The sequence below is a fragment of the Plectrocnemia conspersa genome, unplaced genomic scaffold (assembly GCF_051122295.1).
Source record: "Plectrocnemia conspersa isolate PC_06_02 unplaced genomic scaffold, ASM5112229v1 ptg000001l, whole genome shotgun sequence".
Taxonomy (NCBI): Eukaryota; Metazoa; Arthropoda; class Insecta; order Trichoptera; family Polycentropodidae; genus Plectrocnemia; species Plectrocnemia conspersa.
Window position 1 is genome coordinate 13055137 of NW_028277165.1, and position 24455 is coordinate 13079591.

At 28.9% G+C, this 24455-nt stretch overlaps 2 protein-coding genes across 3 annotated transcripts in view; one reads left to right on the forward strand and one right to left on the reverse strand.

Annotated features, from left to right (window-relative positions):
* Positions 1-24455, reverse strand: part of LKRSDH (lysine ketoglutarate reductase/saccharopine dehydrogenase) — a 77671-nt gene that overhangs the window by 11653 nt on the left and 41563 nt on the right. Inside the window, exons 12-16 of one of the 2 annotated variants that reach the window (XM_088190638.1) lie at positions 18581-18619; positions 15277-15347; positions 14359-14489; positions 5359-5602; positions 1367-1503 (exon numbers count right to left, since the gene is read on the reverse strand). In XM_088190638.1, coding sequence (XP_088046764.1) covers positions 1367-1503; positions 5359-5602; positions 14359-14489; positions 15277-15347; positions 18581-18619 — 622 coding nt within the window. The remainder of the gene's footprint in view (positions 1-1366; positions 1504-5358; positions 5603-14358; positions 14490-15276; positions 15348-18580; positions 18620-24455) is intronic. The other variant, XM_088190644.1, reaches the window with a different exon arrangement.
* Positions 19196-24455, forward strand: part of LOC148238901 (ethanolaminephosphotransferase 1) — a 54425-nt gene continuing 49165 nt past the window's right edge. The window contains exon 1 of the mRNA XM_088190696.1: positions 19196-19405. The gene's annotated coding sequence lies outside the window, so the exon portion shown is untranslated. The remainder of the gene's footprint in view (positions 19406-24455) is intronic.

The following is a 24455-nucleotide window of genomic DNA, read 5'->3' on the forward strand; positions in this document are numbered from 1 at the left end:
CAGAAAAAATGTATTTATCAAGCGTTTCTATTTTGTTTCTTAAAACTTACTTATTATATGTATTTAATTTTATACTAATAAATATCAAGATACATTGCGAACATCGTTATCAAAGCTCTACTAAAATTGTCATAAATTTAATATTTTTCTTTAAAATAATAAGCTCACTTATTATTTTAGTTAAATATAAACAAACATTTATTAAATATCAGTTATAATGTTAAAAAATCTTTGACGTTTATTATATAATAAAATTATATATAAATTCATATTAATTATCACGTATTAATGTAGATGGTAAAATCCATTATTAAAGCAGATTTTTAAATAAATCGTGAATAACAATATTCGCATCGCTTCTTGAAATACAAGAATAAATTTTAACAAAATCTTAGCTTGTCGAAAGTAAATTCTAGCACTTTCCCGCAAGCTTCCCAAGTTTATCGTAGTAAATCGGATTCAACCAGTGTTTTATGTTTTGTGTGAATATTTAGATATATGTATAATATAAACGTTTGTTACGAATAAAAAGTCTTAAAACTCTTTAATTGTGAGTTAAAAAACAATGTTCTAAAAATAATTTTAAAATATATATAATATATTGAGTGTGATAATTTTATAGTGGTTTTGTATCTACGTTGACTATAATAATATGTTACAGGTAGATATAATTCTGTACAGATAATAAGCTGCCCTGTTTATACTTATCGTTAAATTGTCAGGAAGATAGTATAAAGGGCGAAATTTCGAGTGTAAAGTTTGAGATTTTAAACCGAAACCAAAAATTATAAGTGCGGTGCGCATAATTTGAAACGCATAAAGTGTGATTACAAACTCAAACTTTTATAAAATATATAGGTAATGCTACTTTTAGCACAGCTACCATCTATTTTTATTATTTTATATCTTTAAAATATTTTTACTAACAACAATTACCCCCTTGATCAGTAGCAAACTTTTAATTTTATCACATACTTGTATAGATATTTTTATTGTATGTAAATAATATTTTTTTAACTAACAAACACAAATTTTTTTTAAATCTACAATATACTTATTAAAAATGTAAGCACTCACTACACATTTACTTTAAATAAAATTAAACACTTTATGCATTTTAACATATTGTGTAATATTTTATTGTAATGTTACATTAAAATATATTACTTTACGATTAAAAAATATAAGGAATGATAAAAATTGACCTAATTTCTAATGTGTACATATTTTCTTGTAACTTAATTTTTAATACGTAAACAATAATATACCGTTGATTTAAATTGTATACGCTTCTTACTTCCACATTCAATAATAAACCAATTCCAAATACATAATGTATAAAGAAGCAAATATATAAAGCACTTACCTCCACAATACGAGACAAAGGACTCTATCCTGCCACCAGCGTTTTGCACCTCGTGAATGCACTCCATAGCCAAAAGGTGATCAATGCCCGGATCTAAGCCTACCTCGTTCAGAATCGTGACACCCGCCTGGGAGGCACTTAAAACATACAAAAAAAAACAAATTATTATCAAACTCAATCCTTTTAAAGCCTTTTTTGTAGAGGAATTTGTACATAATAAAAAGCGAGACGATGGAAAATAAATTGCAGCTAGACGTCGTTTCCATCTTTGTTTCCCCCTTTTTTCACACATAGCGTTTCTCTCTGTAGCACCAAAGGAGTAATCGCTTTTCATTTATAAACATTTTTTGCTTCACTTCTGTTCACACAATCAAACGCCTGATTGAGTTCCGTTTTCCGATTTATTTTTCGTTTGACTAGTACTTATCAAACAATATTAAAAAACAAAAAAGTAAAAATACAAAATATATAGTGGCTAGAGAGAAACTAAGAATAGACGCAATTTGAAATGTAATACGAAAAATGTTATTCGATTGTCTTTTAAATATTGTATAATTAATGCTTTTTAAATTTTTTTGATGCCTACATAAACAAAAATCTGCATATGTAAAATTGTTTATATAAATATATGTTACATATACTATCTACTATCTACTTTTGATAGATGGAAGTAATACAATAATACGCTAATTTAGCAATTTTCAGGTTTCAAATAATGAAAAGTGTATTATAGGACTAGTATATAAAGCTAGTGAAACATATTCACATACATTTTATTATTTTTCATGATTTGTCTTCATAATTTTTAAAGCAAATCATAAGCGCAATTTAACCAGAAAGCATAAGCTGCCTCCAGATAAGACTTCATTTCATTTGAGCGCTATTTATCATAGCCAAAATTATTCCACGTACAAATTTTACCAAGTCTGTGTTCTTTTTCTCTTTTAATACTATTTTGCCATATATATAGAATGACATCTAAAAGTTTTAATGGCGTATGTGATGCGATTATTAAACGCCGTTATCAAGTGTTCCGACAATAAATATTTAATACACTACCGATAACGTCGCAAAAGTGTCATTTACGCGGTCTGGTTTTTAAAATATGCGTATAAAATTATTCGAGTGTTATTATTTATTACCATTAAAAAATAATTTATGTAAGGTCACATGTCAGAGGAACATGGCGTTTTATATGTATGTATGTTAAGCCTTAAAAACATTATCAAGCTTCGTGCAATTATAAATCTTCAAATAAAACTCTAAAATGCAAAATATAAATCATACAAAAATTCATAGAATAATCTAAAAGTAAAAATGTATTGCAGAGTTAAGCAAAAGTAGGCAATCAATATTTAGCTTCATGTATCATTATTTAAAAAAACTACATCTTTATCTTTAATACATAAAATACAATAAAATTGTTTTTATATGTTAAATACCTTTATGTTAAATACCTTTATAAGAGAATATTTGGCTGTTATATTTTTGAAGCCTTGGGATAGGATTCGCTGAATTCTTACAAAAAGTTGTACGTCGCTAAGCATTTCTTTAAGCTACTGAAGTCTAAAACTACCTAGTCTCCTGTTTAAAAAGTCACGGCAAGCCATTGTATTGCGGAGCAACCTGTTAGGTCACGATGAATTGAATTAAAATTAAATTTAATTTAAATTTAAATTAGGTTTATAAAAACATTGTTTCGGCCTAAATAAGTCTTGTTACATATGCGAAGAGGGCTTTTATCTTCGAAGTGATTTTTCGAAATTAGTGTAAAGCTTCACTTTTTTATATATTTTTAAAAGTGTCTTTTTAAATTGATTGATAACTTTTTGTCATGAAAGAATTTCTTAGTTATACAAACATTGAACCATTATAATTTTGCTGCTAAATACGTAGAACAATCCGGCATACTAAAAACGATTATATCAAAACGTATTAACAATTATACAATACAATTTTCAAGAAAGGAACATCTGATATCAAGACAAAGAAAAAATAATCTTACACTATGCTTTCAACGGCATTCGCTTTAATCAGTTGTAATTGATATGATGGCACACCGCCACCACACCTTGCAAATTTTCACAGTGACCACTCATACCATTTATGAAAATAAAAACATTTGTACAGCGTACTTATAAATCCGATATACTAATAAATATAAAACATCAATAAATTACTATTTCTTAAAACAATATGTGTATGATATATCATACTAGACAAGATTATAAATATTCAGTCATCCAAAATATAACTAATAATAATTGCTCATATTAATAAAACTATAGCACAATAATAGTAAAAATATTTATAACGTAATTAATTCCACGCGTCATACCAAAATAAATATAATGAGTACGTGTTCGAATAAAATTATATATTTATGACTGAAAAAATCATATCGATCAATTTAAAATTCTGTTTTGATTACAACGCAACCGTGACACGTCAGGATTCAATTTAATTTTTTCAAGTTACTTACGCACAGTTTCGTGATTTATAATATACAAACATGATATTACGAAACGAGGGAGGGTAGATATAAAACACGGAAGGCAAAATGGAAGAAACGAAAACAAAAAAGTTATCCGGCCACAATATCATCATTAATAACCTGTCAGGTGCACACACAGCTACCGCCAAATAAGCAACCACCCTATTAAACTAGCTACAGTATTAAAAACTCGAAATGAAACAGAGACCTACCGTGGCGTTTCATTTAGGGATGGATCTCAACACCTTTGATCATTTTGTTATTTTTTTATTTTTTAAATAAATCCAACATATGTGAAGCTGTTAAAGTAATTTTAATTGACTAACGTTTAAGTTAGTTAACATTGTTAGAATATATTTTATAAGAAAGACAAAAACTCTTTGAGTATTTACACATTTGTTTGAATTTCATATAATTTCTACTAATAAAACATTCACTATACATAGACTTTATTTTCTGATATTTGAGTGAATATTACTTTATATTTTGTAGGTGTATTATATAAAAAATCATATTAATTTTACATTATACATGGTTCAGATTTTCGTGTAGACATTACTTTGTATATGTTTTTATTATTGGAAAATTTGTCGAAAGCCTATATGAAAATGTGAAATTTACTGTGACCAAAATAATTATCCATCAACAAGGAAACAAGACTGTAGCGTAAAGGATCACATAAATAACACGCAAGTGTTCTTATTGTAAATATTCTCCGTCATTGAAAGAACATTTCTTTCTTGTGAAACGGTCACAGGAAACAATAAATCACATATATTGACTGGACAATCGCTGCATAATTGTAATTAGATTAGATTAGATTAAGTTAATAATATCACAACAAATCTAAAATTACTACAACCAATTAAAAACTGTATTTGCAACAGTATTGATTACAAGCGCGTTTTTGCTCGCTCTCGTGTTAAGTGACAAGAGTGAATAAGAGATAAGGGCTTGCGTTACATGCGTTCCGCACGCCCATTTTTTCTCACTCACTCTCGTCACTTAGCATGCGAGCGAGCGAAAGAGAATGTACCACACCGTACGTGCCTGATTGATTCACACCTCTGATACGTCAACGTATCTGTGTATATATCTATAACTTTGTGAAAATAAATCTAAAAATATTTTGATAAAACCAAAATAAAATAAAAATCAGTTAATATCGAGTGGCCAAATAAAAGCTGAATCCATAAAACAATGGTATATAAAGTAATCAAATTCGAACTCTTTTTTAGATATAATATGATATTAATAGCATATAATTTATATATGCTTATAGTGTGATTTTCTGATTTATACGATTAGTTACATAGATGTTCATTTGCTCCACATTTAAGCATGCGTAAAGAAGCTATAAAAATGTATATATCTGATATTGATTATAGTCACTACAAATAGCATATGTTTTAATTAGTGTCTGCATATCGTTATTGCGCTAAAACTCTTTTGTGTATTATATAGCCTTACAATAATAATATTAATATTCGAGACTTACGCCGCATGAAGCTCTTGAACGCCCTGAGTGACATACGATGCCGTAACGAGATGCGTCCCGGTGCTGATGCAAGTGGCAGCTACTGTTGCATGAAGATGATAAGGCAAAAGTGACACAACTACGTGATGCTTCTTAGTGAGCTCATCAAGGCAGCTGCCATTCGATTCCTGCACGTTAAAGTACACTGGCTTGACGCCTGGATAACGCTCTGCCAGAGCATCAGCTTCTTCCTTCAAATGGGATGCTAAACATACAACACTTTAAATCAGAACACACATTATGTTTAATATAGTAATAATTAAGGCGTTTCAACCTTCTTGTCTTTGTGTAACCATAAATTCAATTAGTGATTCATTTAATAGATTTTACGCTAAGAATTTTATATATTGTATTATAGCTCATCTAGCAAAAAGGCAGTACGAAACAAATACAAATTCAACTCTTACTGATAATTTTTTTTAAGTCCTGTCCAACAACAATGAGTACTTAGCTTCGCTGGAATTCTAAAAATTAGAGCTATGTTCTCAGACACTACGAACTAGCATATCGTACAGAGCCTGAATCGCCAATGAATTGTTAAAGAGACGCGATCCGCATGACAAAACTGAGCATATTCGAACTCGTGCATACAAAATTTCCATCCCTGCTTGAACGTTACTTCCAAGCCATCCGCCTTCACAGCAACTTTATATATTTTTGGTAGACGGCAAACGCTTTGAATATAAAGACGAATATTTAGTTAAAGTATTGGCTGCTGCCACTGCTGGCAAGGCCATTAGATAAACCGAAGCTACTTAATATATAATATAACGGATGCAAAACTAGTAATAAAAGTAAAAAAAATATTACCGAGGGACTTTAATTGTGCGTTCGAGAAGCAAAAGATATTGAAGAACCATTAAACAGAGTGAATAAAAAAAAACCTGTTGCTGGTTCATTAAAGCTTGTTGAGAGTATGTTAGTAAGTATTTTTTAGCAATCAAGGTATCTTTTATTCATATCAACAATATATTATGCTTTATTAATATAAAAAAAGAATTTCAAATTTATTTATATTAAATGTAAATTATGATGATAAACAGATTATTGAAAAAACATGAAAAAAATATTTTTTAAATGATAGTAGTAATAATTAATATTTCTGTATATTAAGAACTCTCTTAAGTAATTTATATACGTTGTTGTGTTTTTATTTTGTGGTTTATCCTTGAAACCACTGCCAAAGAGAAGTTTTTTCGTAACTCTTTCCAAACGACCACACCCGTCGTCTGAACCTAACCAAGATGAAACCGAACAAAAAAGTTGGAGAGAAAATAATCGCGGTCGCTTAACTTTATCTGTTGTCTCTTCGCAATCCGCTCCGGATGACTTTTCCCCTAATACGATTTGTTGGTCGGTCACGAGTAAGCACATGGCCGAAACGAGAGCAGATCTTCACACATATGATGGCGATTAATCTAATATAATGTATGTTTTATACTCGTGACATTGTATCTTGTACTATGACTATTGCATAAGATTCAGAAGATGATTTAGTATTTTTAATTTAACAAAATAAATAGTTTAATATCAAATTATTTTTAGTACAATAATCGACTGTTAATCTGTTTTTGTAATAAAATTATTATTTTTAACATATTTTAGACAGTCTTACATTTGACATATAATATTCAATTGTAAATAAAAGCAAAGGTTAAAATATTTATATTAAAAGAAAATTTAGATGCATATCAGACGCGTACGGTGAGATACATTCCTTTCCGCTCATTCGCGTGTTAAGTGACGAAAGTGAATAAGAGATACGATCGTGCGTCATATACATTCTGCACGCCCAATTCTTCTCACTCACTCTCGTCACTTAATACGCGAGCGAGCGAAAGGAAATATATCTTACCGTACGCGCCTGCTGCATATTGAATACAAATATTAATACTACAATGCCATTTTGAAGCAGAAAAAAAATCCACAAATTTCATTTCTTACTCAAATTTCATAATATAAAAAAATACTGTTGAGATTATTGGAATATAACTTGTTTTATAAGATAGATAAAGGAATGTGTTGCGACAAAAAATAATAATATTAATTTTAAAGACGTTTGCCTGAAAAAATAAACAAACTATATTTTTAAAAACACGTTGAACGTTCAAAATTGATACAGTACATGAAAAAAAAATTTAAATACTTCTGTTAAAATTTTATTAGACGATAAATCAGCTCTTTGTACGAGCCGCTCAAGTTTTTTAATGTTCAACGTTAATTCAAGTAACAAATGCTTTAATTTTTCACGCGTCATTTGCATCATACACCAAGTGTAGCAAATTTGTGTACATCACGGCGCCTGCGGTAATAAATTCGACTGCCGCTTGCCGCTGGCACAACAGTTAGTTCTCCGCGTTAAATTATTAATTTCATATAAATTAGTCTGTATATGTGTGTTTTCCAAGCGAACGTGTCACCACATCGACTTACTGAATAGTTTGCTTAAAGTTGGATTGGTTCTCATAGGAACCGAACAAGCCGCGTTGAAGTAACACATTACACTCGGTACCCACTGGCTCACCTACGGAAACTTCCCGCGGGACTGGAAACAATTAACTCTTCTGAGTCGCATCCGCATTGCGATACAGGGTCGGATCGTTCGTTTGGAGAGAGGCAATTTGCGAATTGTTCCGGGTCGAGATTGAACTCTTTGTCCGTGAAATTTCATAACTGGTATAAATCAAGTGGGCGAAAGTTCAAAAGCGGCCCGAGATACGCCAGTGATTAAGCGCCAAAGAACGGCTTCGTCCTGACTCTTGACATAATTAAGGCAATATAATATTTTCAGACATACTTTTAGATAAATTTACATACAAGAAACATTAACTGTAAATTAATAAATAATAATTAAAATGATTAAAGACGCTTTCTATGCTCGCAGTCAGACAGTTGTATACGTATATATCAAAGGACATAATGATCAAATCATTGGATGGATAAAACAATCAACAACACAAATGATTACTAAGAAGAGATGTTATAAAGTATTATTTATGACAATTTAAAGCATCAGACAATTAAAATATAACAATATCTTAAAAGACTACTGCACAAAATTTCACTAATACAAATGTCGCAATAGCTTTTTAGAACAAATAATTTATAACATAAATGTTCTTTTATTTAATTCAGACTGCTTATTTCCTTCTACCATTATAATGTTTTCTTTTATATATGTCTCGTATACTATTAAAAAATAAAAGAAAAACAAAGAACCTCTTTTTGTATCATTGTTAGCTTAGATCAATCAATGGCGATAAATGTGGCGATTCCCTTGGACTGTGAGGCGCAGAAGAAAAATATCTTTTTGATTGAGCTGTATTGCGAAAGATATAGTAAAAGAACGACCTTTAAAATAAAGAACAACCAGATAAATAAATGGCATTCCAGAATCGAAAGTAACCATTAGAGACTTCACAACTACTTTTCAAATATTCCAATACCAAATATATTGGTCTGTTTTTTAATTCGAATATTTTTGCTTATATTTGCATTGCAATATTTTTTAATATTTAATTTCTAAAAATACCGAAACCCAAACATAAAGATGAAAAGATACCTTTCCCATAACAAAAAGGGGCATAATTTGTCCATAGATAATGCAGCGGTACATCAAATAAAAAATAACTATCTCAAGAAATAATACATAACTGTGTTTTTAAAATTAGTCTAAAAATACAGTGTGTATTACTTTTTGAGGTAGTTATTTTTTCTTTTTTGTACCAAGCATTAACTATAGCCATAATATGCCCTATTTTGTTATACGGAATGTATCTTCTCATATTTATATTATTTATTACCGTGGCCAAAACAACTAACAATCGGCAAACAAAATATTTGGAAGAAACACTTTGCAACAGCCGAAATTCCAGAAATTACTTATATTTTCAAGTTAATAGACTTGCTCAATGACTGTTATTATTTTTTTATTTATTTGAAATCAATACAATATTTTTTCAATTAAAATCTGTCCCAAGAACTTTAATATATAAATATATTTTTACGAAATTGTAGCACCAGGTATAATTAAAATTAAACTTCATACTAATTTAACCTTTCAAAAGTTTTTCTCACGTTTGCAAAACATATAACTTTTAGTAAATTGTCAATAGTGCTCGTGTTCTTTGTGTCTTTGTTAACAGTAGTCGTATCAGTGATGCTTTTTAGTGACGGATTTTTTTTTCATTATTTTCAACCCTAAATGTACAATGGCAGTGAAAATAAAATAATCCGAGTTTAGCTATATTATGCTGCACTGTACTATACTATACTATATTTATTATAAATAATAAATTTATAAACATATACATATTTGATGAATAATTAGTAATTTTACGACAACTCGTCCCATCATTGGTTATCAATTATTCGTTAGTTTACTATGAAATTTTTTTAAGTCTAACTACATAAAATTTGTTTCGTTACAATTTCATCAATTGTAGCGAAATCTTATATAATGATTTAAGCAACATTGTAAAAATAAATTCATAAAAACAAATTGTTAGACTGGTAAACTATTGGTTAATAACAATGGAGATATAGTTTATTTAAGTCAAAATGAGAAAAAGTTATTAGTTCAGTGAAAACACTAGTTTCTGTAGAATCAATATAGGACAAACTAAGGCAAATTATATACTAGAAAAGAAATAGAAAGTTATTGATAATATAACGAACCATTTACCAAATGAAGTAAAAAGCAAATAAAATTCTTTAATGAAGAAAGAGACTGATGGAAATGTTAACAATTATTATTAAATTATTAGGCAACAGTTTATCTAAAATATAAGTGTTAAAATATAAGTATAACCTAGTGATTCAATATGATTTCCTGGAATTAGCCATTAGCTAAAGTGCACTTTCGGTAAAATATACGATGGAATTGTTCATTCTTTATCATTATAGATCTTGGAATACGTGCATCATATTTTCTTAAATTTCGTTACTGTATAATTACATGAGGAATTTTCGTATATATTCATTATAATACGCAAGGGGGTAAAATTTTTAAACATGAAGAGGGTTTTTAATTTTATATATAAATTTACAAACTGGCTAACTTTCACTCCACCTTAGAAAAATCTGAAATGACGTCCCTGATCAAAAGTTATGTAAAATAATAAATTAAACATTTTTTTTTTGACAACACCACTGATTGTGCAGCATTATGTTATCCATATTTTATAAAATTTAAAAAGTTTTACATTTGTGAAAATATGAATAATTAATATTAACCAATAAATATTTTTTAATTAAATATTTTACAGGCAAATATTTTTTTTGCACTAGTTGGTTAAATATATCAATGTCGATAAAAACCGAGAGAAAATTACAAATATATTCAAATACTTTATCCAATTTTTATCCAAAACCCAATCGCGACATTCGTAAGGCATCGATGCAACGACCAAGAAGAAGAAAATATAGATTTTTTACGACCAGTGTTTAGGGTAATACGAAGTTACAATTAAGGTGTTTCATAGAGAACTAAATAGGAACGCTGACTGAATTACGAATGCATTAAAAAAATAATTTGAATTTTAGCTTCAGTGCTTATCAAGTTAACTTAAAATATTATATTTGTTTCTTATTAAAAGAGTCGAATAAACAGGTATTAAATTTTAATATTTCATCTCTAAAAGTCATATTTATGTAAAAGCCTACACATATGATTTTTAATGCTTTTCTAGTGAAAAAGTTGAAATCGTTAAACGATTTGCTAAAATGCCTGCGGCTGATGTTCGTCGAGTTTTTTCACTAATTAGCACGACCAAATGAGAGAGATTATATACCAAAACGTGACTTTCAAAAGAATTTTCAGAATCGTTGTAAAAGATAGTGCCAGTAATTATGTACCCAAACATTAATCTATACATAATACCATACATTTTTTAAATTATTATTATACTAATATTTTTAAAATATTAAATATCGATTTGTAATAATTTTAGAGCTTTGCAAAAATTTAACAATTGAAAAAACTAGTAAAAAATTATACTTTACAATGAGAAAACAGTTTACCGGAATTAAAAAAAACAATAACTCCACCTAGCAACAATATGGCGGATCAGACAGAGTATTAAATCTACTCTATCGAAGATTGATTATGAAAACGCTAAAATTTACCCTAACTTCATATTGAACTCCATATATTCATCCGAAAAGCCTTAGAGATTAAAAGGATATCCATAATTTTAGATTAAATATTAGACATGTTTCTGCACATTTTCCATTGTAACCCAATGCGTTTCAACGGGATAAATCAATATCAACTGGGTTAGTCAATCAGACATAACGAATACCGACAAGTACGTATTAATTACCAGACTGAAAGTCTGGGAATCGCTTATATCTATATAATTATTAATAAATTATTATATGTATTATGGATACATAGCTTCGATATATAACTTTGCAGATGTTGATGGTTTTTATTAATAGTGCATTTTTGTAAATAAAAACTTGAGTCCTCTACAAAGACTCAAATCCATGGCCTTAAATCTTATCATATTAGTCTTGCGAGAACATCTACATAAACATATTTAATATTCACGTGAAGAATTCAAAAATAGCATTAGGAAATAAAGAAGTTGCAGTGAAAAATAAGAAGCTACTTTGTGGTTAAAAAACATATTGAAATATTACTATAATATCTTCTAACATCCACGGATAATGTCTAAGATTGACTTAGCAATAAAAATATAATCTAAAACATCTAAAAATCACCAATTTTTTATTCAACGAATGAATTAAAAAATAGCCGACCCATATCCTAAGCCGTTTTTCAATGTCATGGTTTCAATAATATTATCACCAGTTTAAAGGGTTTCAAAAAATACATATGATATATTACTTACAGTTCACGTAGATAACCAATTAAAATAATTTACTTACTACTATTAAAAGAGATCTGAATATATTATTTTTTATATATGTTGCATAAAATATATTTTTTGAGCGACTTACTTTATTTGCAATAGAGCTAAGTTAGAGACCTATTTAAATTAATTAATTTAAAAAAAAAGTGGATAAAGAAAATTTTCCAATACAGTATAAGTTTTCCCGCGTCGACAGCAATTTTCAGTTGTTTACCTGAACGCTGATAAAGTGAACGCTTTTGTCGGTTTTGACCCAATTACATTGTTTGTCAATTTGCGACAACTTTTTTGTTCGCAAAAACTTTACGTTTGTTGGGTCCCCACGCGGCTCGAACAACTAGCGATAATTGCATAAACTTTACCGTCGAAGCTTTAAAATTTCACACAAAGCATTCGCCGCAATTAGTGGTTAAAAAAACTTGAAAAAAATCAACTTGATAATAATAATAATACAAAGTGTGGGCATACACGAGAAAGCTCTCAAAACGAGCGGTAACACTCAAAGTTGAGTTAACGGTTCGCAGTTTTAGCAACGCTCGTCATAATGAGGTAATACATTTTATAATGTGATATTGAACAATAAGTTTTTATAAGTCCAGCTTAGGTGATTTATATGTATATTATAATAATAAAAAATGGGTTATTCATTCCTTATTTTATTAAATACACATACAAAAATCTATGAATGGACGATTCGACAATATGATCAGTTAAGTTTAAGTTTGAAATTTTATCTTAGGATTTCTCAATCGAGATTAAAAGATAAATGTTTTAAAAATCAGTCTTAAATACATTTATATATTTCAAATTATTTCTAAATACACAATATTATTTAAATTTAAATTAATGATTAAAATATAAAATCTAACCTCAGTTAAAATTGTTATTAAAGTACTTCATCGCAGAAATGCTTATATATTATCTGCTGAAGTATCAGACTTTTGATGAAAAACATATAAAATAATAATTTATAAAACTCAAAATAAATGTATAGATATTTTCGGTAGTTGTTCCATAATTATTACGTATATTTTTATTAGTATTTATATAAAAATACACAATAATAATATTTATTTAAGAATACACATCTACATTTTAATAATATTAAAAAAATGTAATTTTATATATGGAACGAGTTCTTGGGATTTATCAAAATGAGAGAATCAAAATAGTACTGAGAATCATAAACTCTTGTAAATATTTTGATGTTTAACATTTATACTACAGCAAAAACTAGAAACTTTTTCATAATCAACGCCTATTTAATTTTATTTAAAAGTAACTTGAATAATAACATAATAATTTTTTTAAGGAAATATAATAAAATTGCTCTAAAAATCAATTAAATATTTTTTTATGACACGACATTTTTTTTTATTATATTAAATATAAATTGCTTTATAATTTTCATACTGAGAAAGCTTCTCAAGTATTAATAATAATAAAATAAAATTAGTTGATGTAATATTAAATACGAAATCTGCAAGATACTGTGCTATAAGACTCGATGGTAATTGATTTGATTCCCGCACCAGAACCGAAGTTCTATTTATAATAAAAATGATGCCATTAATGAAAAGAAGCCCTATTTATTTGAGATAATTTATAGCTATATTTTATTATTGTACAACATTTACATGTATCACTAGTATAAATGATTCGAACAAATTTGTATGTTAAATTTAGAAATGTTCCAAATGTTGTTTTTGGGGTATCCTTCTGAGGTTTCGGACTATGTATATAACATGAGTTTGAATTTATAAGTAAAATATGGATTCTTAAAATATAAATACATGAGAAAATATTTTGTAACCCGATCAAATTTATTTTTATTTACCCTCCTGCTCCTATTATTATCCCACATATTTCATGCCTAAAATATACATAGATTATGTATACGGATATAATTAATTTTAATAAATATAGTTATTTTTCTAACAATTCCGCGATGACAATCATATTCTTAATTTAGATGAAAACATTGAAAATATTTTTAATACATAAAAAATGTATATGGAATATTTAGTTGCGTTTAATGTTATAATACTGCCTTTTCACTCTTACACGTCATTATTTTACTTACCAACAGTGATGGCAATGTTCTTCTCTCTATGAAGATACTCCACCAAGGGTGCGCAGACGAAACCTGCTCCTAAGACTAGCACATGCTTCTCAGTCTCCCCAATCTCACCCTCTGTCTTGTGACGCGATTGCCTGAAACGTGAAGCGACATGATTGAAACCAATGAGTATTGTGGGCGTACGACTAAAATAAATAAAATAAAAACTCAAGCACCCCACGCATCCATTTTATTTGCGATCAATTGTAAAATCGTAAACGACGAGATCAAACTTTTGTTTGATGTTTGCGAACAAAGTCGATTTATCTTCGCAGCGAAACGGATTTAAAGCCACGCTCCAATCCCTCGGGGCTATGCAAAAGTAGTACATTACGTAAAAATATACTTAATATATCCATAATTCACCTAAATACACCATAAACCAAAAGTGAAGAAAAATTAAAATTAGTAGGCGGTTATCAGTTGCAGAATGTAGCAAAATTGTATTGTGAAAAAATCCATTTATGCTAATATCACTTATGAATAAAATTTAACATTTTATTTTATTTAACAGGAAAGGAGTTAATATATAAATTAGTATGTGAATCGTGAATGGTAAATTTTATATTTTGATTAAATTATTTTTAAAACGCTCTCATTTCTAAAGTAAGATATATGTAGTTACTTAAAAATATTTTTACTTTTAATGGCATTTTATTACACATGTTGACAAAAACACAATATGTAAATGATCATTTAAAATTCAATCGTTTCGCTGATGCGTTATGAATTAATTATATTATCAATAGTCAAATTACATATTGTTTGAACGTTAACTGTACTTACAATAAAAACATACATACATCCCTTGCATTTGTATAACACTATAAAATAAATTAAAACTATAGCATTTAATATTATTGCTTATTATTAATAAATTACCTGTTGGCGTTTCGCAAATCATTAATGTATTCATAGGCGGGAGTAAGCTTTCCATTGCTGGCAATAATTGCCTAAAAAGTTATACATAAATAATTAGCGCAATATTCGCACACACATATATAATTTATGGGATTGTATGCATGAAGTATGCTTATGAAATAAATTAATGAATTTAATATAAAATCGAATCCTAATAATTATTCATGTATAATTAATTTTATCGGCAACGATAATTTTCTATCGAATGGTTATTTATGTTGACTTCGAATCGTCATTAAAAAATATCTCGTTGACAATTTTAAATACGAGAATAGGTCAATAAGTCCCTGAAAAACAATAGAAAAACACATTATTCTGGGTTAATTAGTTTTTATTTCTCAACAAAGTATTATTTTAGCTCGAAACTTTTTCAAGCAATCCAAAAAGTAAGATTCTGGAAGGCCCTCAAAATAGACGTCCTCGTTCGACATGAATCTTATTCCGGCGAGCTATATCTTAACGTTTAAAAACAGGAAATCACTAGAAAAGAAATCGGTGGATGTGGCAACAATTCGAAGCGTAATTCACGCATTTTCGCACGCAAGAGTACTTTTTTATTGGCCAAATATGGACATATTTTCTAGATTTTTTTTATTCAACCAATTCAATAACAACGCATAATACTCTCCTTTTATTGTTTGTCCTTTTTCTAAGTAGTTAATGCGGACGTATCTACGTGTATCCCAAAAAATCGTGCCCATTACCTTGCCGGCCGATTTCACCGTCTTCGCCTTCTTTAGAGCCGGATTGTTTCCAGAAACCTACTGTTTCGACTGTTTCTTTGTCTCTAGAGTATAGTAGCGGATTCTTCATTCATCAACGGCTATGTATTGATGCAGAAATTTGTTAGATTTGCTACGAAAAAGCGCCAAACCAGCCATTGAATCGACCAAACGATGGCGTTTATTATGCACTGTGAAGAAACGCGGTGCCTATCTTTCCAATATCTTTTTCGTAAAAAATTGCAATCACTGAGCCATATGACATGCCTGTGGTCTCAACAAGTTTGCGCACTTTGACTCGTCGATCATTCAAGAGCATATACTGGATTTTGTCGATCATTATTGGCGTAGTCACCTCAAGTGAACGTCCCGAACGTGTATAATAAACAGTTTTAAACACTGGTGCAGATGTGCCATGAACTTCATCCAACTTGCCATTGATTTCTTCCGCTGTTTTGCCATCCAAATGAAAGTGTTTCATCACTACACGAAACTTGTTTTTTCCATTGTTCGAAAATATCAAACGTTGTTTACTTCAAGTAATTGTAAAAATAAAAGGACGCGAGGACTAACAATTTGTCAGCAATCTATTGAGAAACGTTAAATTTCAGAAACAAACTTGTTTCCATACTACTAGCGCTACTCTTAGATTTTCTAAGGACTTATTGACCTATTCTCGTATCTATACGTTAAAATTATTTAAATTATTAAGACTTTAATATATCAATAAGCTTCTTATTAGGAAAAAAACCACATGTTACATGTTAAATAATTTTGTTTTTCACAAATTCTTCTATTTTACTTCAGCACAACCTATTCCTATAATCTGTGTTTCTTCTCAAAAATTAAAAAAAATCATATGCTAGCCTTTTTTTGATTAAAATATATTTTTTTACGAAAATTTCAAATGTTTTACAATTATATACTACTGCATAAAAAAGTCTATGCCAGATTTTTGGAAATATGAACGCTTTCTTGAAAGCTTTTAATAAAGGCCGGAAGTATTTTAATAGCAAAATATTGTTCACGTTTTATTAACAACTAGAAACTACAGTAATAATAAAAGAATTATAAACCTCTTTGCATGAGAATCGACAGATTGTAAAAATCTATGGGTACTCTCCACAGAGTAACGCCATAAAATTTGCTTAGTTTTTCTTCCAAAGCAAAAATGTGTCAGATGGGTGGAGAAATACTTATTAATCGATTTATGATTCTATGGATTCTATGAACTCTCGCGAGTCCACAGAATCATTAGGATAAATCATATAGAAAAACAAATATATTTTAATTAAAGAGAACAAACAAGTAACAGTGCTTGTTTAATGCCTTGTTGTTGATTAAAGCAACATTGGCACAAAACGAAAGAAACTTTTGCACGATTGAAAATTTCCTAACACAAAATATATATTGATATGTGAACTATCCGCGAATAAAATTGCACCAGTGTACGCAATGCAGATTGCTTTTGTTTTTGTCATCCAGTCGTAAAACGGCGTACAGCGTTAGCTGCACTATTTTGATCCAATTAGTTTGATCGTGGAAAAAACACGTTCGGACAGAGATACCGCGGCTTATCCACCGTGTGTTATCTTCGATCGCAGCAGTCGTAAACATTTGGCACCGGGCCATGCTCGGCAATTGTTGTAACGAACGGCCTGCGCGTGCTGTTGCCGACAGTGAAAATGTTTCGCAACCATGTGTTAACCATACTTGCGGAGTTGGGTGGTTTTGGATTTGTAGTTCAGGTGGCATGGACGACTGACGAATATTCTCACAATTCATGAGAGAGGAGTATATGATAAATTGCTTTAATTTGTTTTAAAACGTATGCCTTTAATTTCAACACACATTCATAGACTAATGCACAGTTCGGGGACTGCTAATTATAGTGTGATTAGTAAGTTTACCATTTACATAAATAATCAACACTCTAACAACTAGGTTAGCTACAGCTAATACTATACTCTCAGATATACAGGTTATGCCATTAGTTTTTTCACTTTTTAAATTGCTTTGAAACAATCATTTATATGCATAAATTTAGTCCAATATCTCAGAGTGATTAATGACCGCCTTACATAGAGTAAGTTAAGCACTATATTGAATAAATCAATCTAAATGCCCGTATATGTAGGGGTAGACGATATCGACATCGTAGCTAAGATAGCATTAATAGTAGCATTTCGATTTTCAAACCAAGCAGTAATAAATGAGTTGCAGTTCTTCAAAAAGGGTAGACAGACGGCAAAGCAATTTACATTTTATTTTAATGATGCAATTATTTTCCTTTTTTTCCTTAAGGACTAGAGTTAAGTGACTATATCTTTACTTTGCTCCTAGAGTGCAACTAAGAACAAATCATAACAAACAAATGGCATTCAATATAATACATGTTCACATAAGGGGAATAGTTAAAAGCTTTGATTGTATTAAATACATACAGAAATAATAATATTTTAAAAAAATACTGTACCAGTAAGCATAACAAAGCTTTCGTATTTATTCGTGACAATTCAATTCTAAAAACAAGTGTTCGTTACCTCATTCCAGTCGCCGCTAGTGGCGCCAATCTCAGAATACTAAAATCAATCAAAAGCATAAAGTAAATTGACATACTTTTGAACATCCATACTACAAATATTAGGAAATACAAATAAAAACAAAAAATACAATAATATAAATACATATATACACTCAGGCGCGGACGGTGAGATACTTTCCTTCTCGATCGCTCGCGTGAGTGTGAGATAAGGACATGCGAACCGCATCTTTTTCTGCTAAAAAATCTATAACATCTTCTATTAAAAAATCAAACCAAAAAAAATATTAAAAACTTCCTACGTTTAAATTTTAAATCCAATTTAAAAAAATGGTTGAACTTATTTTATTAATGTGAAATTTTTACTTAATAAGATTTAAGTAGTTATGGAATAATAATAAAAAATAATTACAATTTCACGCAATTAATTTTATGGAATACTTCATGATCCATCGCGATGGTGATATTTACGACACATGATTTCCGACAGACAATCATACAACGATAAACACCCCCATACGCTGGCGGCATTCCAAGTTCGCTGAATAAAAATACCAAGTCACGCGCACCGTTCAAACAATACGGAGAAAAACGACGATACAAGTGATCGGAAGGCGCTTTTCTAAATTTCCCACAGACTCGCCCGGTGGATTACCGGCTCAAACGCCAGACTATCCGACCGACAAATCTGGACGTAAGATGAATTATGGCAGGAGTGTGCGGTCGGGTCGAGTTAGTCATTGTCACCTCAACGGCGGTGATACGCTGAGTAACGAGCGGATTACGTGACACGAATGATCACGTGACTTCCAACACACAAATAAAAGTTAGTCGTTTTGAGCGTTTACTTATAATTTATTCCAACTAAGAATTCGATATCCTAGATACTTACAATAATAAAGTGATAACGTAATGAACCCATTAATATTTTTAATCATTTCAAACAAGTTTCTTGCCTGTCTACTTTTCAACAGCTTGGAAGCAAGCTGCCGCAAGAGTTATTCATAAACCGGCTACGGAACTTACGCTTCCATTTATAATAAAATCGGTCTACAAGAAGTTGTGAATTGAAGAGACTCGCGTGAATCCGTAATAAAAAAATATAAGAAAATAAAGCTTTTCTTTTAATTATATTGACATACAATTCAATTATACCAGGTCGCAATATAATATTACAAAAGCAAATTATTTAAGCATGTTCTAAACAATATTTTTTCAAAATCCAAAAATTTTTTTGAAAATAAAATGTATTATTTAAAATAAAATAAAAACAACAGCAATGTGAATAATATTGTGTTTTTTTAAATCTAGTAAATTTAATGTTAAGGTATTCATCCAAAACCTATCCTAAAAATTGCTATTCTTACTAACTTTAATTGATGATTATTTTTTATTAATTATTAAATATTACATTGTAACCTGACCCAATGCGTTACAACGTGGTAAAATGTACCAACAGAGTAAGTATCAGATATAATGAATATCTATATATAAAATAAGAATATACATAACTGATTTCGTCTCGAGTGACGCTAAGTATATCTGCTTAAATAACAATAAAATTATGAATCACAATAATAGACGTGTAATATTGAATAATTTAAGTAAATCTTTGTATTGTCTGTACCTATGTTTATTACATGCAATTTCGAGTCGCATTTCATAAAGCATACGAATAATACAATACGTTAAAACTTGCAAAATGAACACAACAATCGCGTTTGTATTTTCTTATTATTATACACATTGTGCGCCAACACAATAAATCATTGTAAGCGTTCGTTTCCACACAGCGTTTGTTATGTACGTCACTAATCCGTCCAAGTCAAACGTTTTATCGTTTAATTACACACATTTTCCATTTAGGTAATGAATTTAAGTAATACTCACGTATAACAGATATCATATAGGTATATCCATGATTAAGAATACCTTCAGAAAAATTATTACCAAACGTTTCAACAAAATTTAAAAAGATATTATACACCATGAATCACTAATATCTCTTCTAAACCCAAACAATAAAATTAAATAAAATGAAATGCGATCTTTAAATACCTTTGTATTAAATATAGAACTTGTCGCCATTGCAAACCTACAACCTAACAGAATAAACATTTTAACAGAAACGGTAATATTCGAATATATAAATAATAATAATAAATCGGTAATAACTTTGTTTTACTATTTTTGATACTATCTACACTTATCCATATATCCTGTAATGCCATGCTTTCTGTCTAATAAAATGTTTCTTCAGTGTTCAAAAATAGTTGCCCTTTCTTGTTTTCTTGTAAAGTTCCAAAATATATGATAATATGATGTAGCTATGCTAGATCTGAAGAATGGGAATGATAATGTAGCAATTAGTATAACTTTGCTAGTGGATAACACTAACATAGATATTTATTGCATTTTGTTGCTAAATCGCGTATTCCATGTGTATATAAAAACATGATATGAAGTCAGTAAGAAATGATTTGTAAGTAATAATTATTTATCAATTGTTTTATTTTTTCCAATGTGCAATGATATCATATATTTTTAATTAATGAAGCATTTTACTACTATATTATTAGTAATGAAGGTTTTTAATCAAATAAACATAATTATTTCTATTCCCACGAGTCATACTCGATTAAGCTTATTTCATATGGTTTATTTTATAAAGTAAAACAATACATAAATTTAAATTAAATTATGTATAAGGAGCACATTATATATTCCATAAATAATAAATATATAAAATTGTGTATTTGTATAAACTGAATGAATTTATGAGATGTTGAAATATTCAAGACGGTTTTTGTCATCCTTTTTAATTTATGATTGTGATTTATTGACAACACGCACTACGTTGACTTAACACATTTTTATTTGCCAAATTATTATGTTATTTTATGGCAAATAATATTGTAAGGTCCGATTGTTTGCTTTATTATTTCGATCACGCAAAGTGAAAGCAATCAAATTCAATATGTCAAAAGGGCAGATTGCCATTATATATATGCATTTACAATATATGTCACAAAATATATATTTAGAATATAATAATACAGGTTATATACCATAAGACAGTATGTTTTTAAATAAATAGAAAAGCTTCACTTTATACGTATTTATATATTATAAACACTTTTATATGTAATTAATTTTCTGTATTTGGTGTAAGGACTTATTTGCGTATGTATCACTTTGGTTAATACAATTGTACGTTTCCATGTTAAACATACTCAAATTAACTTTAATATAAGTTATATAATTACGTAATAGCGTGTGGGTAACTTTATGAATATTAATTACATTATTTCTTTATTATATTTTGATTCAACAAATACTTTTTAAATTGCTTTATTATTGTATAGTTAATACAAATTGCATTGATTTAAAGTTTTCAGACTACAAAGTAAGTTTAATAATATGAAATTAGATAATTAAACTAATGAAGATATTATTTTATTGGTAAACAGGACTCGTTTTTTGAAAAAATAAAATTTATGATTTTTTTCTAATTCGATATTAAAGGTTTTTTTTTATTAAAATGCGATAATTTTTTGGGATCTAAATTAAGTAGAAAAATAAGTTTATTACAAATATAGCTACAAATAAGTTGCTCTGTATTTAAAAAAATAGTATTGCTGTTGTAATTAGCTATGTAAAGAGTCATTTAAATCAGTTAATTTACGTTCATTTAAAAATAACTTTTAATGTTATTTTTAAATGAACGTAACTATTGTGTATGCATTTTAAAAATTTAATATGCTAAAATGTTTTATTAGAATACCGAGATTCATCCCGATGAGATCTTTTTGTTAGATATTTCGACAGTAATACTCCTACCATGGTCATGAAATTTCAGAAACTGACGTTCTCATCCTTGACCTTGTCATATATTGATTAACTTGCAATAGGTTAGTATTAATGATATTGTAGATAGCAAAAAACATCTATGAGAACCGTTGGAAGGTAATTTAAAATTTAGTTCTAAGAAACGTTGTTCGTTTGCAAACGTTCACCATAATATATTAAGGTTATATATATATATAATAGTTTATTATATTATTTGTAGCAAAGATGGTAATAAAATATAATTACTTTGATTCAGGTTTTTCACTTGCTAATGTATATTGAGTTTTACCAGATTAATAGCAATCTATATATATATATATATAAATTGATACCAAAAAACAAACATTTACTATACAATGGCACAATCAAAAGTCAAATGACGGTCGCGGCATATTTTTTCAGAACGACCCTCAAAGTCTGAGTCCACGACTGCGTGACGCGAATTTTCACAAATTCAATTTACGAAATCACCATAACTTTTGGTGCGGCAGGGATGGCTAACAATCGACTAGACGGGGCTTGGTGCCACTCATTTATTCGGAATATTCAATTTCGATTTAGCTTGGGGCTCACGATACAGTATCAAAGAGCTTTTTTTAATAAAGTCCAAAAAACGAATCATGACCTAAAAGCAAACACATACTACAGAAATAAATAGCGTAGCGCGATCATACGACATAATATAATTTACTGAAAATTGAGTAATGAGATATGTTTTTATAATGTTATTTTTAAATTGTAATTATTGCGCACGAATTTCGTAAAAATTGTTAATATATTTATACAAATTACATTGTATTCCACACAGAATACAATATGAGACAAATGAATGCCTTCACTATTCTGGAAACATGTCATAATTTTAGCTTAGTTTTGTATAGCATATTCGCATAATAGTGACTCTCACTAATAATAACGCTACAATTTATATCTAAAAAATACACCATAATGGAAGAAAAATAGCGTGTCATAGATCGCAAATAAATTAATTTTAAATTAAACATGTAAATATAAATCAATCTTGTTTTACATTGTAATGGAATATTGACTATGCTGAACAAATAAAATCGTTTGTGGATAGCTAGAATTTACGAACATGATTAAATTCGCAAAAGTTTTTGTCTTCACTATAGGGATATAAAAATAATTCTTACTTTTAATACAATTCAAATTTTAGGTGTGCAATAAATGAGGTTCAAAGATAAGTCTAAATTAATAATATCGCAAAAAAAGTTGCTTATAATTATACTGAGCATCAAAAATTGCATATAGAAGCTGTACCAAATTTGCTTTTATAAAAGTAGTCTATACAGTATACTATCAAATGCGTAGGAATTTATATAATATTTCCATTTAAACGTTTTCTTTATTAATATTGAGTTAAAAATGGCTCCACTTAAAATGTGCTTTTTTTTTATTTTTTACATCCAATTAACAAAAGTAAGGCGCTTCAAATTGTACGTTAACTTTAGTGGCTATTTCTAGATGACAGCTGTCAAATTCAAGTGTTGTGGTAATTTTCTTCAAAAGCCACGACATGAATTTCGTATCATAGTAAATTTAAATGCGCAGCGGCTCTTTATAAATCTCCTAAGGCATTTTTTTGTTTGAAGTTTAATTACATAAGCTTAAAAAATACACGCATATTCGTACATGTGGTCATAATGTGTGTACGTATTTTATTATCAGTGAAAACATTTCATAAACAAATACTCGGTTTCATTTAACAAGATTTTCAATGCTCTGCGCTTAAACATTATTTTAGTGTTACATTGTTTTACTTAGAAAATTAAAACTAATATATTTTTGGTATCGCTTTTTACAACGTAATTAATTAATATACATGTTTTATAAAAGTTTAATAATATACGATATATTAATCCCTGCGTAATATTTAATTATATAATACTAATACTACACAAATGTCAAAAGCAATGGTAAAATATCTACATTATTTTAAAGTCTGATATCGTTTCTGCGTGATTAGGAAGAGAGCTACGTGTACAAAAGATTTTCGATTTTCTCCT